This window comes from Porites lutea, chromosome 7 (assembly GCF_958299795.1).
Source record: "Porites lutea chromosome 7, jaPorLute2.1, whole genome shotgun sequence".
Classification (NCBI taxonomy): Eukaryota; Metazoa; Cnidaria; class Anthozoa; order Scleractinia; family Poritidae; genus Porites; species Porites lutea.
Window position 1 is genome coordinate 21955303 of NC_133207.1, and position 19778 is coordinate 21975080.

At 38.6% G+C, this 19778-nt stretch overlaps 2 protein-coding genes across 2 annotated transcripts; one reads left to right on the forward strand and one right to left on the reverse strand.

The window, feature by feature from the left end:
- Positions 1–79: 79 nt before the first annotated feature.
- LOC140942886 (coiled-coil domain-containing protein 167-like) lies at positions 80–4586 on the forward strand. Its single transcript, XM_073391902.1, has 4 exons — positions 80–136; positions 435–529; positions 2896–2948; positions 4402–4586. The coding sequence occupies exons 1-4, from the start codon at positions 110–112 to the stop codon at positions 4503–4505; spliced, it is 279 nt and encodes a 92-aa protein (XP_073248003.1). The 5' UTR covers positions 80–109; the 3' UTR covers positions 4506–4586.
- A 1200-nt stretch (positions 4587–5786) lies between these two features.
- On the reverse strand, positions 5787–15070 carry LOC140942884 (uncharacterized). Its single transcript, XM_073391900.1, has 10 exons — positions 14726–15070; positions 10698–11906; positions 10073–10347; positions 9424–9513; positions 8728–8847; positions 7687–7831; positions 7459–7591; positions 7057–7181; positions 6720–6818; positions 5787–6362 (listed from the first exon to the last, which is right to left on the reverse strand). The coding sequence occupies exons 1-10, from the start codon at positions 14775–14777 to the stop codon at positions 6256–6258; spliced, it is 2355 nt and encodes a 784-aa protein (XP_073248001.1). The 5' UTR covers positions 14778–15070; the 3' UTR covers positions 5787–6255.
- Positions 15071–19778: the final 4708 nt, after the last annotated feature.

Sequence of the window (19778 nt, forward strand, 5' to 3'; positions counted from 1 at the left end):
GATTTTCCAAGATTTTCCGCGGTCAGCGGAAGCTGCCTTTAGTTACCAGTGCCTAATCTTTGATATCGTTAGCGCCTTGTTGTTTCTTTTCAAAAGTGCCCCCACGCCGATGAAAATGCCAACAATCGTTAGCCAGGTGAGTAAAAACAACATCACATTGGCTTAAAATCACAGCAAATGTTTGAAGAAAACGAATATTTTTTATTCTAACATTTATGTAATTATATAAGTATTCAACTGGAACATCCTTTTTACGGTGGACGGTGGACACCTCTCCGCGCGTGCGTTTGATCAATCCTTTTTTGACAAATGTTTTTGAGGATTTGCAATCTTTGTTTTCGCCAATCATTTGTAGCCAATCATTTGTGACCGGCTGCTGACCGAAAATTATTTTGAGCCCTGTGACCTTCTTCCTGTTCTCTCAAATTTGTTAGATTGAGGATCTTGAAAATAACATAAAAGCATCTGAAGATGAAATGGACATGATAGACCGAAGTCTACGTCTAAGAAGATTGTCAGAGAATGAAAGGTAGTTCGACGACTTCATGATCTGCATTCTGATAAGATAAAAATTACTTGAAGTTGGTTCTTCATGTTAAAGTGAACAAGAACTTTGTGTTCTGCAGTCGTTGATACATGTGTTCCATAAGTGGACCATTTTACAAACTTCAGTGTGAACCTTATAATTGCTCTTTTGACTCCTATTTTTAGTTCTGTTACATTGCAGTGAGACTTATGTCCTTTTCAAGTAATAAACTAGCCTGTTCCAGGCTAAGAGATAGTAAGGAAAGTGGATCAAGAAAAGTTGCAAGAAAACCACATGGGGGCTGGGGAGAGACAGATTAGTGGGGCCTGTAAGCATTGTTTTCAATACCTCATTCCAGTTTACCAGTTCCAGGTATATCTTATGATTGGTCAATTGTGACATTTCAGGGACATGTTCATTTTTAATGGGGGAGAGGGGGGGGGGATTTGGCAAGTACCTCCCAAATTAATTGAGATGACCCCCCCCCCCCCTCCAAAGGAAAGGAAAGGAAAGGAAACAAAAGGTAAAGAAAGAAAGAGAGAGAGGACAAAGAAAAAAATGACGTATGTCTAACTGAGTTTTGTTACTCTTTCCTAATGAAACATTCAATTTGGAATGCTTCTAAGCTTTGTTTGCATTGTAGTGGGATAGAATTGCCTTTTGGTGCATAAAGCCTGGTTCTCATATGCTGCCGAGCTACCTGTGACATAGATGCCTGTACTGCCTGTGACACCGTTCTGATATGAGAACAGAAGTCCCCGGCAACAGAGGCCATGTCAGTCTTTACCGCCATTATGCCTGCAAAGTTGACTCGAGTTCGACTTTGCTGGCTTGCCGACGGTTTAAAAGACCTGCGATGTTTCTTGTTGCTGGCGCCGTTATGTCCTCATATGTTGGATTGGTATCGCAGGCAGTACCAGTGGCTATGTTGTAGGTACTTTGGCGGCATATGAGAACTAGGCTTAACAAAGAAGGTGTCTGGGGGCATGCTTCCACAGAAAAGTCCGAACTTTCTGAATGTTTTTGGCATTCTGGTAGGCTGTTTGCATTTTCACAAAAGCCGTCACTGACCCGGCCTTTAAAAGCAAATTTTTTCATGCCTCCTCCCCACCTCAAATCCCACCAGCCCCCCCTACATATAAAAAGTAAATGGTCCTTTACTTTGCTTGGACAGAGTCTAACAAAACTTGTTGAGGATGTAAATTTTTTGGGCACACAGGTCAATTTTTCTGATCCCATCTCCATACGCAAGCCATGGGACAACTGTTTTGCAGTTCCCAACCAACAGCTACCACTTGTCTGTGGTGGAGCTAGTGCTTAAAGGAGTGCTTTGCACTCACCTTGGCATTCTAAAGGGTCTTTGATAGGTGAGTTTGCCTGCTCACAGACCTGATGGCTATGCCATGCTGATGAGCCCCCATAAGGGCAAAACAGCTGTCCATGACTGCCACTGCTAGGGTGATATGGTTGTGTGAATGTGTAAAGTAATGGCTGTACCACATAGTTGGTACGTGTGCTTTACTGCTGATATTGGTAAAAACCCTCCTACACCGCACCTTTCGATGTTTTGACATTTTGACTCAAGAAACGGTCTTTCAGGATGTGGGTAGGTTAGGGTGGATTGAGGTATTTGACAAAATGCTAACAGGCTCTCCCCTTCTCTATTCCTGTCGTCCCCTCATTTTTTTCCAACCCTGCTTGTTCGCTTTTTACGCTTGTTCGCACTGATCAAGAGCATGGCATAGGCTAGTAGTAAGCTGAGATTAAACTCGGTAAGAACCGAACTGTTTAAAGGAACATCATAGTCGATCATCATAGTGGTTTTCTTAATAATAATTTATATGTTGCTTTTTGTAACTGTTTCCTCAAATTATTTCGTTGAATGCATTGTGAGTTATTTTCAAATTTAAGTTCTCTTTTAATGACTTGTATGCAGTGATAATGGATTAATTTAACTAAAAACTGAATAAACTTTGGTAGGTTTCCTGTTTTTACCCCTAATTACCAAAAAACAAAACAACAACAAAAACAGTGACAAATTATAATGCCATCATCCCATAAGGTGATCGTTTATTGAGTTTATATTGGGAATTGATTGTGGAAATAGTATGAAATAATCTGATTTTACCTGTGGTTGCGTGTATAGTAAAAAAAAAAATTTCTGATATTTTTTTACTGAAATGTCTGATATAAAGTTTTACTGATATAATAAGTATGCCAAATGAATTTTGGACAAATATTTGGAGCAGAAATCCATAAATAGAAACTCATTCAGAATTCAGCTGTAAAATTGTATTGCAATTGTTATTGTTAATTGTTTCCTCTCAATGTAAGGGCATTCATAAGATTGAAAATTGTTACACTATTAGGTTAGACTTGGAGCATAAAATGAAGCAGTTACAAGAGCAAATCAAGGAAAATGGTAAGCATTAGTTTAATTTAACAGGTCATTATCAACATACAAGGTGCATCTTGTAGTCTAGTAATTGGCCTACGCTTCTGTTAAAAAAGAAGAATCTTCATAATAGCAGTTGTCACCGATTGAGTGGTATATTTATACATTTTTGCCATGATTTAGAGGAAGAAGTTCGCGTAGTTCGCTTTGCATAAGCATGTGTTATCAATGATGCCAAATTACATACGGGGAAAACATTTTAGGCGTGTTTTGTCAAAGTTCTATTTATCAGTTCCAGATTTGGAACTGGTAATCAAAAATTAGCCACGGAATTCTCTGGAAAATCTGAACCATTTACAGAGATAGTGAAATCTCTATAATCATGAATTTACAGACTTTATACAAGAGTGCAAAAACACACGGAACACAAAATGTCTGTAAAATCATTTTTGCAGACATTTCATACAGTTTTTTAATATCTGCATTTCTAGAATGTTTATGAAATAACTACAAATTTCAGCTACTAAATTTCAACGAATCTAGAACGGAGAAGTATTTTGAATGAGTAATAATGCTTATTATATATATACTGAGAAATACTCACCAAAAAGCTATGTCGTAAATTTTCGTACGCAAATTAGTTCTAGCCAATCAGAGGAGCGAACGATGGTTTTCACATGTGAAAAAAAATGATACGTCCAATCAGAATCGCGAACGATGTTTTTTCACGTGTGACAAAAATGATACGTCCACAGAGGTGTGCGAGTTTCGCGCCAAAATTCCCCCCTTTTATTGCAGTTTGCAGCGCCGCTTCGCACACATTCAACGTGAAAAGTTTTACTCAATGAGTTTTTCTCGCCAAAAAAGTGAAAAACATTTCGGAAATGGAGTGCAATAGTTTCGTTTGTTTCACTGTCGATAAAGAAAACGGTAGAGAGCCGGCGAAACAACAGCGGAAAGGAGTAAACAGAACGAGACGTAGCGCTTTTGTTGTGCCTTTTCTTGTAGCGGCAAATTTTAGCATTTTTGAAAGATTTAAAATAAAAAGGCCGCCAAAATGATGAATGTCTCAGTATGTAATAAAAAACTATATAATAAACACAATACCACATGGAAAGTGCTTTGTACGGTATTTACGCACTCGTTATTTTTGTATCAGAAATCTTACTCGTTCGCTGCGCTCACTCGTTCGATTTCTGATACGTCAACAACTCGTGCGTCAATACCGTACGCCAGCACTTTCCATGAAGTATTCTCTACCGATCATAGGTTTCAATGGCGTCGTGGGTGATCATTAGATTAAGGTGCAAAAAGAAATATTCAACAAATGTATATTCTGCGTTTTCAGATTACCAAAATACATTTAGAACTTATTATTATTACTATTGTTATTATTATTATTATTATTATTATTATTATTATTATTATTACTATTACTATTACTATTATTATTATTATTATTTTTGTTATTTTATTACAGAGAGAGACCTTGGAAGGTTACGAAAAGAAAACCGAAAATCCATGCTCATGTCTGTTGCAATCCTTGCCCTCTTCATCGTTGCATACTTAATAATAACCAGCTAGCGACAAATCTTAGAGGAAATGTGTAGAATGTAATTATTTATAATGATAAGAATGTTATTCAAAGAAAATGTCATTTACTACGATTATACACCCATCTGCAGCGTCTGAACACCTTATATTTACCTATATACACCTTATATTAAAACACTATCTTTATATACACCTTATATACACTAAAATATACTGCCGTATACACCTTGCATCAACTAAATTCACTAACCTAACAATACAAAGATATATTTACAGCCGGTAAGGCTTCAAAATTATCAATATCAATATAGTCATCAGGCAGACTGTTCCACAACTTTATGCTACTGACGCTAAAAGACCTTCCCGCTTCGGTGATGTGTCGAAACTTTGGGCATACGAAGTTAAATTGGTCATGTCTGGTCTCTCTACCGTGCACTGATTCGTTCCTAATTAAGAGATCATTGATATACATGGGTGATTCGCCTTGCAATGCCTTATAAAGCAGAACACATTTATTTACCTTAACGTCATCGCAGAACGGTAACCACTTAAGCTTCTTAAAATTTTCTGCTGTTCTCGATCTTGAATCTACACCAAGAATTATTCGCGTCGCGCAGACATTTTCTGTAATCGTAAAGTTCTCTTGAGATCATTGTTAGAGCAAGAAGTCCACACCATGCTCCCATAAATTATTGTCGGTTTAATTAGGGCATTTTAGAACAATTCTCTTTCTCCAATCGGTAGGTAAGTAAGGCCAATTTTGGGGCTTATTTTCTTACAAAGTTGATCGACATGTTCTTTAAAGGGAAGTTCTTCGTCAATTGTAACCCCAAGCAACTTCTGGTGCATGACTTGTTCAATGGCTGCACCACCGGCCTGCAGATCCAGACCAGACCCATTTATTTGCGATTTTAGTCATTTTCCAGTTACCAGCATTGATTTGGTTTTATTAGCATTAAGAACCATGCGATTTCGTGAATACCAATCACACAAACTGTAGCTATCATGTTTAAACCAAATACTTGATGGTAAAATGCAACCGTTAAATCGTTGGAACCTAACTGCAGTAATGCTTTGTCCGGTTGAAAGTACTGGACTCCGTTTTATCGCATTGAAACGTTCTGTCAGCGGTATACTGAGACACTTATTCCGACGCATCTGAATATGGCACAATGACCTCCCCACTGAAAGAGTGATAATCACTGGGGCAGAATCATCACCGAGAACTAACACGCGTTAAATTACCTGCCTAAAATTTAGCGAAACTTCAGTGAACGCCAAGTGCATAAATATATACTTTATTGCCTTCTCCCCAAAGGGGCTTTTCGGGAACAATCATTATTTACAATCGTAATTTTTAACTATTTATTGACCTTTATTAAATGTTTACAAGTTATTGCCTGCGCATGCGCAGGCTAACTTAAACACAATAGTTTCATTGCTGTCACTCCCTTAAATACTATAATATTATATTATTTCTTATTACCAGTTGACGCGCCTTAGTTGACGACGGCAAGTTAATTACTAACCTGCTTTCAACGACATATAGTTTTCGGAGAAAACAGAATTAAAATTATGATCAAAAGTTCCTTCAATATCTGCTTTAGCAGTGAGAAATATATATATATTTTTTCATGAAGGAAAAATGTCTTTCTCCTGCTTTACAGAAAGGACTCCCTCGTAAAGCCACTACCATTACGACTGCGTTCCGTGAGTCTTGAATGCAGCCTAATGACCAGAACAAACTTCTACTTCTCAAATGGTCATTGCTCCTTCGGAGTTATTCTAAAGAAGCTTGCATCATGACTAAGACCACGCTTAAAAGGACGAAGAAGATGTTGACACGATTAATTCCTGTTCCGCTGGGCTTAGTAGGTATTGGTGGTTCTGTGAAAGAAAAAGGGGGAAATGTATGAAATCGGACAGCTGTTGTGTTAAAAGTAAGGTCTATCCCTAATCATATCGAGGGTTGTGGTAGACCGATACCTAATTTTGGAAGTGAAATCACGGCAGCACAAGATTTACCAAGACTTTTGGGAAATTTCACAATACTCAATCTCACTCTCTAATATCGATGCTGTGAGCCGAAAGAACATGGGCATCCTTCCTGCTGACCTGCATTTTCCCAAAATAATAGGACTTTTCGACATAGAACGGGGCACTGTGAAGAGTTTCAGTGTTTATCTCACAGGAAAATAACTCAGGTCTTAATCATTCTTTCGTGATTTTTTTTTTGTCTCTTACCTCCGAGACACTTGGTTTTTGGTTGGAACTCCTTTAACAGTCCTGGCCTTGTGCTTACAACCAGATCAAAAGCTTTAGATGGCTCATCGACTTGATTTGCTGAAGTAAAAGAAAGACGAAAACATATTAGTAAACCTTAATCATCCAGTACAATGACTTCGCAAAGTTTTTTAAAAGGATGCCTACTTAAAGAGTTTTAGGAGAAAATACTGAAGCTTTAATGCTAGGTTAGTTGAGAAATATCTCCCTAAAAAGTGTTTAAAATCTCGCCCTTGCGAAAAAATATGTCAGTACTTAATCCTTTGATTGCTCTATATTCGTTTAGGGACTTACTAACCATTGCCCATGATTCCAAATTTGACGGTCATACAGCCTTGAACCCTGCTTTCCTCTTCTCTGATGTAAAACAGTCTCCAATCTGGTATTTTCAGCAACGCCGATATAGATTTTGTAAAAGTAACCCTAAAACAAAACCAAACAACATGATAAAGTTCGTCGGCTTTCTGAATGTTTTGCGGGTGTTGATCTAGGGTATCGCTGCATTCCAAATTCGTTCTTCATTACAATGAAACAGCAATCCTTCAGATTCGAGAACATTAATTCGTGAATTGCGAAACATAGGTTAACTTTGAATAGATCGTACATATATTTTAGCCAATCGCTCTGAATTTTTCACTTATTAGCACGGAATGCCTCTCTTTAATCTTGGCATTGGTAATACGAGTTGAGTAAAAGTTACCTTGAAAATGTCGTTCCTTCCACATAATTCAGCGTTTTCTCCACATACAAAGTATTCACTGGTTTGATGGTGGCACAGGCAAGACGAGCAGATCCACTGTTCTTTTCATGAACTACAATTCCGCGGCCAACAACTAGAAAAGAAACATCAAATTCGTTCCTTGGACTTTTTCTTTTGTCGAAACTGCAGTTTTGGCAATTTTAAAAGCAAAGTTATCTGGATCTTTACCTGACCATTCACCAAACAATGGAAGACTTGGATCCGTATAAAACTGCTTTCCAGAACCAATATTCAGCCTTTCATGCTTGCCAGATAGATCGCCAACTTCACAACGCAACATGTTTCCAGAGGAACAAGCTGGCTTGTACGTTCCCTATAAACCCATTCATGTAGAATAGACCTGTTAGTAACAGTTTATGAATCACCGCTGAGGAAGAGTTGACTCTTACTTGAGTTGAGTCTTACAGTACATCACCACTGGACAAAGATCATTTGTATTAAAGTTGTTCTGGATCAATGGGAATTTAGTCTACCTCTATTTTCAACTTCTTTCCATATTACCAGTCTGATCTATTTCAGAGTCAGTAATCTTTATATGTTACAGTGCTAGGGCTAGCATATTTCTGTCCATATCAGCCATATCAGCACTCTAAAAACTGAAAATGTCACTATCCTATCTGTATCAAGCAGAAAATAGTGGGGCAAAATAATGGGCATGTCAGGTCATTGGTTTGACTGTGTCATGAACAGCTGTAAGACGCGATCAGATTCCTACGTGAATCGTTAAATCAAAGCTGAGTTTTTTAAAGTGCTCAGTCTTGCGCAACGGTCACACCGCGCTGGACGAATTTTCGGCAGTTTTCGCCCCATGTAAGGGAATCTGGAAACCAATCCAAGACTGTCTTGGATTCCTATGTTCGTGCGTTTAGGTGTTCCGGTCACACCGTACCACCTTAACCGTACGAAGATTAAAACGCCCACCTGTTCAAAAATTTGAATGCCAAAATCGAGGTCAAATCTGTAGCCGACTTGGTCGAAAATTTGACGTCGGCACGGTATGAACAACATAACCATCTCAATTTTTGTACGGCGAAGGTGTGACTCTGGGAGACGCCATTTTAGATTTGCTAAAGAAGCGCTCTGTTAAGATTCAAACGGAACGAACAGTTCTGTGTGACGAGGTGTCCCCTCAAATTTTTCAGCCAGTTGAAAATTCGTCCAGTGCCGTGTGAACGCCCGCGCGCAGCCTTGCTGAATGACGATACTTACAGCTAAGTCTACGCCATAAGGGTTATAGTGTCCTCCGAGGCTCTTGCATCTCTTGCCCATCTCAGCGTATGTGTCGCCACCCTCTGGATTTACGTGCACGTGCCACGGATGCTGTAAACTCTGGTGAAAAACACAAATCATTTAGTACCACACCAAGTCTGCAAGTCCATATCGTGGGACATTTGACCGTCTCAACTACTAACATAGATGAAAACTTGATTTAAATCAAATGTTCTTGCCAAAAGTGGATAGCGCTCCACCAGATAAATCTTTACCTTCCCCCGGTTGTTGAAAAGTTGGATAGCGCTATCCACCGGATAAATCACTATCCAACGGATAAGTGTTACGGAAACCAATTGCGCAATCCAGTGGATAGTGATTTATCCGGTGGATAGCGTTATTCACCTTTTGAAAAACTGGGGCCTGGTGGATAAAACCACTGGTTTACCTATAATACTTAACTTATGGATAGCGCTCTCCAGCGTTTAAACGACCGGGCCAAGGCGTTTGCTCAGCTGAGGAATTGGCTTTCTAAAAGTGACTGATCCATGAATTCTGCACTTAGTTCTATCTTTTCTTATCCCAGACTGAGGTTAATCAAACCGTCTTAATCCTAGCAAGAATAGTTGCGAGAGGCAGTATTATAGCTTTGCAAGAAACAGCTAGAGTTATCATAGTTTTATATATTTTTATTACCTGTTTACTTGAATCATTTACATATTTTAGATCAGCATAAACTGATGTCTCCTCAGACGCCATTAGGCTGTTTTGCCACTTGTACTGAGCCTAAAAAAAGAGAAATTTGATAGAATTGTCAGCGGTGAATCAACACAATTACTTTCTGCTTTATTGCCAACGGATGTTTCGATTCAAAGTCATTAAGGTACGTAGTAGGCAGATATTCACATGAAAAATACAACTTAGTTTGGTGGCAGACAAAGCTTTTCTTTGTACAAGCTTTATCAATGAGAGCATTGTTTTGAAGATTAGGAAGGATAATAGACCTTTCCCACGTTACGCTTCAGTGAGCAAACACAAAGAAATGAGGAAGAGGCTCGGGTGGACTATTTCTTACAAATCACTGTATTTTGTCCTCTCAAGCCTCGAGTTGGTGCCTTTGATTACAGGAATGCGGGAAAGGTCTATTGAATGTTTGGAAGGTCTCTATTGTGATAAAGTAGAGCTTTAGCATTGCAAGTACTTTTCTGGTGCATATAGAAATCAATGCCCATAGTATTATGTACAGCGCAACAAAATGCAACTTTTTGCTATAGTACTGGTTATTTGGCTATCCGATTCACTATCCCCACCTTCAGGTAAATACATTAAAACAAAAGTGACTCACCAGGAGAATGTATCCTTGTAAAGCTGGTCCAACAAAAGTTACTTTGGTCGTCATGACAAACAAGCCCTCTTCATGAGTCACACCAATGACTGCACATACCCATCTCCCACTTCCCATTGTTTTCTGTCTGTGGATGACTATAGATCTTCCCTGGATGCTGTTTTTACCAAACAAGGGAAGGTTGTAGTCCACGTGTGTCTCGCTGTAGCTTGTTAGATTTAAAAATGATCCATATTTTCCGCTGAGGTCGCCAACTTCATACTGATCATTTGTCCCTGTATAGATATAGAGTACGTGGCTTAATAAAGAAATGAAATCGGGAGAAATAAAGTTTAATTGAAACAGAAAGGCACAGCCTAAGGTGACCTTTGCTTTGTGTTAAGAAAATGAAGTATAAAAATACTTTTATAAGATAACATTCATCAGTCTTAAAAGCGGGGATACTGAAGTGCCAATGTATCGTTTCGTTGGATTAGATCATTTCAGCCACCTACAAGCCGCACTGATACTCTCTGCAGAGTGTTTTCAGAAAAACAAAAATGAAACTAATGCCCTATGAAAAGAAGTGGTGCTTGATATGAGCTGCTTAGTAACGAAGGTGGGTCTATACTATGAGACATCATACCAGTTCCGGCAGAAGGGCTGGCTTTGACATCCACGCCAAAAGGGTTCCAGTGTCCCCCAAGGAAGTCACCTGCACACGATTGACTTCCAGTGTACGTCATCTGCCATGGCATGGGATAGTTGTGTACGTGATATCCTTCAGCCTTTTTGTTTAGTCCGGTCAACTGTATTTCCGTCGTTATGGGGTCAAAAGGAGATAGCTGGGTAAACTTGAAATAGCCTTCTACACCGTCATGAACGTTCGATTTGAAAGAAGTTTTGAAAACTCTTGGTTTAACTTGCTTTATCGTTGCGCAGGCAAAAGGCGTCTGCGAATCGTTACTTGAGAATAAGGCAATTGTCTTACCAACGACGCTGTTGGCTCCTGTAAGTGGAAGGTTCGTATCAATGAAGGCCGCTTTTGTTGCGGATTGACTATTTGTGGCCATGGAGACAGTGATGTTGCCGTGCTTTGAAGTCAAGTCGCCAACCCGGCATTTGTCGTGCTCAAGATGCGAACAGCTTTGTCCGTTATTGTTTTCAGGGCTGAAAAGGTCTCCCGACGTACCACAGCTGGAAGATACTTGGTTTATCTGCCAAGAAAACTGACTTTGGGATTGAGCGTCGTTAGAATAGAACAGGTTAACAAATATAGTTGTGTCTGCGTGATCTTTGACTTTTCTCAGATAAACAAAACCTGCAACGGGCATCGAGAAAACAGCCACTGCGGTTATCATGGGATGAACTGGTGTAATTAATGCACAGGCTTTTGGTATGCCACCCTTGGAAAGAACTAAGGTCCTACCCATGATGCTGTTAGGCCCACTGATTGGAATTGTCAAGTTCTGGAATGTGAAGTTTTGCTGTGCACTGTTGGCATCCAGAGCTCCCAGCATTCCCGTTAAATCACCAACAGCACAGTCGTGGAATCTTGAAGCATTTGACAGACGGCAAGAATTGCTGTAGTTTTCAGATTTCATGGCCATCGTCGGGTCGAAAATTGCCCCAACTGCGCTTGAGTTGCAACTCATATCCGCATTTCCATCGTAGATCATTGGCAGCTGTCGAATGTCCCACGTCAGAGTTTCGTTGACGCCTGTTATGTCAACCATGATGCTCGTAGAGCTCCTATTTTGCCGCTGAGAAAATTTGATGTCGCCTTTTATTCCACCCATGCTAAAAACGGCACGCAGTTGATGACTAGAGGCGGATGAACACCACACGAAACATCCTGTAGAGAAAAGAAGAGAAACAGGCATAAAAACTCATTAAATCATCATCATGAAAAATCAGTAACGTCAGTTATAATTACGGTTATTATTCAATTTTTTTTTCCATACGATTTGATTGGTCTCTAGGTCAAATACGACCTGACAAATCAGGCCTGCACAAGGACAAGGGACTGTCCATGCACAGTGTGGATAAAAAAGGTTTGCCAAGCGAAAAATGCTCCCTACAAAGTGTGCTTTCTGTCTTCGGGTAAAAAAGTGGTTCTCGATGTTTATTAATTTAACAGATAGTAATCTAAATTGTCTACTTAAACAAAAAAGTACAATGATAAACACAAAAATAATAGCCAAACATGTTTTGAATTTATGAATACCATATTTAGAAGAGAAAAAGCGAAAAAAGAGGGTCTTATTAATCATGAAACGTTTACTGGCGCTTTTACGGAACAAACTTCAGCGGTCACAAAATACTGAATAAAATAATATTTAATTCGGCTAAAAAGGGTAGGCAGTATAGTAGTGCTCCCCGATGAAATTTGTTCGATTCTCTTCTTATCTATAACAGAACATTTTTGTGTGTGGATAATAAAGACACTCACTTAATGACTTCAGCACAGATTTCACCTAAAACAGTAATATCCAGTTGGCCAGTTGGTTTCTACTAAACCAATCACACAATTCACTCTCTTTTTGTAAGAGTCAAATAGTCCGCACATCGAAGCAAATTGATTCTCCCGATAAAAAAGTCAACCTCCTAGTTTGTCGTGGTCTATTTGTTACGCCTTGGGAAGAGGAAAAAATATCGATGCGTTCATATCAAGGTGTCAGTTTGGCGCAGCCGCGGTTTAGAATTTATAAGAATTATATAAGAAGACCAAACGACAAGAAACAAACAACAACAACAGAAATAACACCCTTCATCGATAAAAGGGTAACCGAATAAATTAAAAGCGCCTTCATGCCAGGGAACCAGCAAGATAAATAACTTGTTTTCCACCACGATATTGATTCACCGACACCTTATCAAAAGGCTTCTGCTCTGTTAATTCTCCGTTATTTAATGAGATATTTTCTTCCTGTATGTTAATGGCTACGTGTTAGATGCTCCCCTTTTTCTTTCTTTCCGAGTGCGATGCACGTGAAAAGTTTTTGTCTTGCTAATTGAAACTATCATGGATTGTTTTTCAAATTATTGTATATGTCGTTGTCCCTCTGTTTTTGTTTTGTTTTTAATGTCAAAGTTCACCACTGTGATGATAAGGGAGAGTGCGCTCTCTTATTTAATATTAGCCTTAGCCTTTTTGAAGAGCCTATTGGGTAGGAGGGTAAAGAGCGGGGCTGTGATCGTCGGGATGTTTGGAGTTTGCAAGAAGGTTAATCGAATGTGAAAGCAACAAATGGTACATACAATATGCCAGCCTTTTGTTGCAACTTTTGCTCGATATCAGAGATGGACATGTTCCGCTTTTTCGTGCCTCACTATACACTCTTACAAAAAGAGAGTGAATTGTGTGATGGGTTTAGTAGAAACCAACTGGCGAACTGGATATTACTGTTTTAGGTGAAATCTGTGCTGAAGTCATTAAGTGAGTGTCTTTATTATCCACACACAAAAATGTTCTGTTATAGATAAGAAGAGAATCGAACAAATTTCATCGGGGAGCACTACTATACTGCCTACCCTTTTTAGCCGAATTAAATATTATTTTATTCAGTATTTTGTGACCGCTGAAGTTTGTTCCGGAAAAGCATTATACATGATCGATTCATCTACTTCTGATCAGAAACATCACAAAAACGATTTGCTGTAAGTCTTGAATAAGAATGAACATGAGAGATACCTTTTTTCCTTTTTACTGACTAACTGAAGGATACCCTTCGTAAGGTATGGTTTATTTAGATGCCAGTTGACTTGCTTTGGGATGCATTTTTACGCTACAGTCGTATTCAAGCGCTGGATGAGATAAGAACTAGACGCATTTTAAGAGAAAAGGCGGACTGCAAGAAGTCTAAGTCCTCAGTGATTATTGCATCTTTCACCGTAATAAATGCTTTGTACGGTGTTCTGCCTGTTACCAGAATGTAACATAACGTTTGGAGAATGTAACGGAAATTCTTCAGCTTTAACCGTCCAAGTAAGTGGTATAAATGTTTTCCCGTTTTCGAACTCAGTTAATGGTTTATTTTATTGGCCTTGTGGCAAACGGATTATCTGCACAGATTCGTCATTTTGGTCGTAGTCCACACGCTAAAGGTTGCGCCGTGCGATCATGGCTATACAACGAACACCCGTTTTAAACCTACACTATACCATTTCCTTGATCTGTTTAAAGTACACGTTCATATATTTTTTTTCCTCTATTAATAGCCAAATCATAAAACGAGACAGACAGGCTACTTTTATTTGCTACACTTTTTTCAAGGCACAGAAGTAAATTACTATGACTTTTGTCGACCAAAAAAAAAAACAACCATTAAGTAAACTAAACTTTCAAGTGTAAGAAAAGGTTCACGAAGAGTTACCCTAAAAAATGGGAATGAAGGCTCTGTAAAACATAAGTATATTACTTATAAACACTCAGTGTGAGTTAACGAACATTGCTGTCCTCCTTTTCAGCGTGTACATGTTGTCCATTCCAATACGTCAGTTACAGTTATGAAACAAAATTTTGTATCTATTGACCATCGTCACATCTGTTAAACTGGCAAAGTATTTTCATCAAGGCGAAAAGTAGTTGAAAGTGCCGTCAGTTATATAGTGCAACTACTGAGTTAATCAGAAGACGTGTGTATATTTACGAACCTTATATTACACACCTACCTGAATAAACAAGAGCTATGGAATAAATCCCAAACAGAGCAGGTGGAAACATGATGTGCAGTCTAAAGATTATTCAGCAAGTTGACTTCTTGACGTTATGAGACTGAAACTAACTGATCGATTGGAGGACACTAACAGGTTTATATCTTACCCAAGGTAAAACTCATTTCATGGTCGATTACCGATCTTCTTAGCCTATAACAAAAGGACACCCATGCCTTCTTGTCATTTCGCATGTGCGTTAAAAGCCAGGGATGTGGGTCACTAATCACATAGCGTTTCGCAATATAGTGACGTTAATTATGAGGCACGAAAAAGCGGAACATGTCCATTTCTGATATCGAGCTAAAGTTGCAATAAAAGGCTGCCATGTTATATGTACCATTTGGTGCTTTCATATTCGATTAACCTTCTTTAACCTTCTTGCAAAACTCTCAAGATCCCAACAATCATAGCCAGCCACCACCCCCCCCCCCCCCCCCTGCTCCTTACCCTCCTACCCCATAGGCTCTTCAAAAAGCCGTTTAGGCTAAAAAAATAAAAGAGCGCACTCACCCTTGTCGTCACAGTGGTTAACTTTGACATTAAGAAACAAAACAAAAACAGAGCGACAATCAATCAAACACAACAACATAACAATAGTTTGAAAAACAATGATAGTTTCAATTAGCAAAACAACAACTTTTCACGTGCATGGCACTCGGAAAGAAAGGCAAAAAGAGAGCATCTAACACGTAACTATTAACATACAGGAAGAAAATATCTCATTAAATAACGGACAGAGCAGAGGCCTTTTGTTATGGTGTCGGTGAACCAATATCATGGTGGAAAACAAAAGAGTCGCGTTTTTCGTAAATCATGGCGTCAAAAAAAACAAAAAAAAAACAGCTAGCTTTAAATGAGGTTTCTAGACAATCGAGTGAACCATGACATGGAATTTGGCCGTCACAGAAAACAATGCTGAGTGAATATTGTTGTCTGACACTGTTGCAACAGTTAAAACACTGAAAATTTGAAGTTTATACTCTGGCAAAAGTACGAGGGGGTGTTCCGGTTATGAGTTACTGATATTTATTAACCTGAAGATCAGGAAATCACGTATATTTATTCGATCAAACATGTTTGGCACATTATATACCACATATCAATCCTACTTTTCTTATGGGGTGTTGAGTGTTTTTGTAACTTTGAGTTTGTAATTATAAAAATAGCATCAAATTAACATGAAAATCACAAACAAATTAAAGGTTCGATTTTAGTCAATGTATCTACACAGCATATAGTTTCCAATCATCTCAACCGAAAGACAATTGAAAAACTGCGGTCTCGCCACCAAAGTATTGTCAAAGCATATCATGACTGAAGGTCACGATATTTATTAGGAACAGTTTTGTCAAAAGACCTCTTCTAATTTTTTTGCGTGTAAAATTAACAAAAAGGTTTAGTTCGTTCACCGGAAGAAAATCGTTCATGTACGAAGATAGCATGTACTTATTTTCGCATCTTATCTGTTCAGGTGACGATTTGAGGCGAACATGTTGCGGAACGATCGGTAGACCGCAACTGCTAATATTGACAATGGATAAACTATAAACTGGTGAACTCTGTACTTAGTTGTCACTAGACCTCCTACGTCAAAAGGAAATGGGTCAATGAGAGATTACGAATAGAAAGAAATGAGAAATTGAGAGAACACTTGTAAAGTAGCTGTATAAACTGTATTTATTTATTTTCGAGTTTTGCCATCTGATCATTAGCGTGATCTTGGGGTAGCCAAGAGGCACACTATCGCTCGATTTCATTAGTTCTATAAAACTTCTTTAATACCTTATGAACCCTCCAAAACGCTAAGCCACACAGTTAGCTTGCTCTCGCGGGCTACATAACCATTACGGGGTGTTTTCTTTTTTCTTGCAAAAAAGACCTTTAATTATTTAAAAGTGATTTCGTGAAGGAATCTTTCAAAAGGAAGGAGTATTTCAAGAGGTCATTTAAGTGGCAAACCGTAATAAAAGAATACTTCACGTTTATTAGAAGCCAATAGTTGATGAGAAGAGGCTTTTTGCTCAAGTAAAAAACTTAGTGATTAAATACGTCAAAACTAAATCATAACAAGTGTCTGGGTGGGCTTTGGTGGAGTGACGTTTATGCAGTGTTGCAACTGGCAGTTAATCCGTTGTGGTTGGTGCTGTTGCCACGCATTTATTGCTCCTCGACCGTCAATGGGCGTAATGACCCATAATGAGCTACAGTAAGAGAGTCTCTCGGCCACAGTTATTGATTTTCCTTTTTAGTCATTCAATTAGGGAATTGAATGAAACGGAATAAGCAAGATAAAGTTTGAAGTAGCGCGAATTCACTTCTAAGCGACGTTTTCGAAGCCGTCGCTGGTGTTGTTCTTTTTGCCCCCTATTTCCCTCAGTAGAGGTCGAATAAGTTTCCCTTATCATTGGGGTCTCTGGTTGAGCGCATTCGACTTGACGTTTTTTTGAACTAAGAATAAATGGAATATAAGCTCTAGAAATCATCTGTTTGGCAGTCAGTGTCTTTCAATATCTAGAAATCTACCTTAAGTGACAAGCACATCTTATGATGCGCATGTATAAAGCGTTCAAATGGTCCAAAAATCGCGGTAGAGGAGAACGATTTGTAACAAACTTTTTTTCTGCAATAATTAAACCAAAGCAATTTAACTATGGTTAATTTATCACTATCTCGTTGCTGGAAAGCTCGTGATTGCAGACACACCGTTATACGGAAAGCCTGACATCAATCCCCGGTGAAAAAGAAAGCAGAAGCATTAAAGGTGACTGTCCCCGTTACTACTGACTGAGTACTCGCGCTAAACTTATAAACAACTTGAGTGACATTAACAGGCACTTATCTCGCATACATAAAAATATAAAGGCTTTTTAGTCCTTCTTTTACTATCGCGAATTACCACCAATGAAACCTCCTCTTTAATAGAACATTCGACCAGCATTGCAAGATCACCGCCTTTATTGAGTCAGCTTTTACACTTGCATTGGTAAAGCTCATTCCTCATTAGTAAAACCCATGAAAATGAAATTTTTACTCTGTACCACTCCAATTACACTCAAATTATTTGACTGACATTTTTCGCGCACTACACCCCTCTATAATTTACGGACTTTGGATACGCAGGGCATACGCAAAATGCCGCGTTCGCCTCGCTTGGCTCATAAAGCGCCTGTCATGAAGGCTATACGCACGGTTCCTAGGATGTCTACAGTGGAGGCACATCTGGCAGAGGGCAAGGGAAAACATGTGCGTCCTTGGAAACTCCTATTTCAATTTACTGATGATGTGAATTTCTTTGAACTCTTTCAGTCCCTCCTAGAATACATTGTCAAGATTCAGCCTGTGCAATAAGGCTTTGCAGTTGAGGATAAGGCACTTAAAAAGAAAACGAGCTAATCGAAATTAGGGGAAATAAACTAAGGCGATGGAAAGTAAACTTAGCAGATTTTGATGTTGCTGTCGTTGTTGCTGTTGTTGCTGTTCGGTTCTACCATGACTATCGGTAAAAAGGGCAAGGAACATTCTTGTCACAACCGACAAAGAAAGCTTCCTTTTCCGTTTTCAAAAGGACGAAGTTCACCATCCACCCAAGAGGGCGGGTGAACTTCCCATGTCAACGAAGTTCCTTGTGCGAGTTTATTTTAACACGTCATCAGAGTCACTAGTTTTTCTAATGAGAGTTACGGCATATTCGCATGCAGGATTCAAATTCTAAGAAAAAGAAGAGTTGAACTTTTTTTTGATCAGAAAAGGCTGTCTGGATGATCGAATATTTTATAACAAATTTTTCACTGTTAAAAACGAACACATAACAGTGCTCCAGTCCTCACGTTAAGACAAATTGAGCATGTTTAAGTTTGCTGGAGGAATAAAAGAGGGAAAATGTTGTTATTTAACTCGATTAAGGAAGCAAACTACGAGAGTATTTTCACCACAGTGAGAGCGCGGCCGGTTGGTTTCAAGTGCGTTATAAATTTGTATTTTGCAAAGCACCTACCTAAGTTGACGAGAGCTGTAAAACACAGCATCGGAGACAGGACTTCCCTCGAAAACATGGCTTCAGACAAGTATATAGTCGGTTAAGCTTATAAAGCAAGTAAGGTCACCTCTGATCTATAGGGTATGACGGGGAGAAACTGACTGGCCTGCCTTGTGACAAAGGATATTAAATTTAAATTCTTTCCAAACAGGAGCTGTTTTTATAGCAATAAGTCTCTGATGCATAAAGAGTCTGTACTGTAATTAAACGCTGTTAAAAAATAAAAACAAAAGGAGACCTTTATTAACGTCACATATTGCGTTAATTCAAAACAAGACTTTGATCACCAATTATTTATTGTTTTGAAAAAAGAGGTGATTTCTATTGAAATCAGTATCAAATATATACAGCTATTTCGAGAAAGGCTGCGTCGGAAAAAATGTGCATGCGTCAATACCGAAGGTAACATGCATGGAATCTCATCAATACACTATTCCTGACACTGTATAGTAGCTGTCGAACCTACTTTTTTCGCTTTCTTTTAGCACTCGCAAACATGCGTCCATAGCTAGCTTCTCGTGTCATTCTTTCAAATTTCTTTGAAGATCAGTTAACTCAAAACCACCCACGATACCTTTCGAGATTGTTGCGTGCACTTCTTCCGACAATTTTTCTCAAAATGGCTGCAAACTTTAATTGATATCTGTCTAATTTAGTATCCTAGTTATTACCCCTACGTAACAATTATCTATCTATCTAATACATTCTACCTTCTTTTGTTTGTTTTTTTCTTAAATCGCCATACGTATATGGAAAAAAATACAGCGGTAATCATGAACTTCATTGAGGAAGACAACTAATATAACTGTGAGTGAAAATAAATGATGTAAAAAATGCCGACAACTACGTGAGGATGAATTGAGAAATGCAAGTTGTGTAGTGCTTAACCGTGGCAGTAAATGGTTCAAAAATATTAATTATTTTACTTTGTCAATTTGTTTGATCTTTTTTTTATGTTTGGGTTTATTTGTC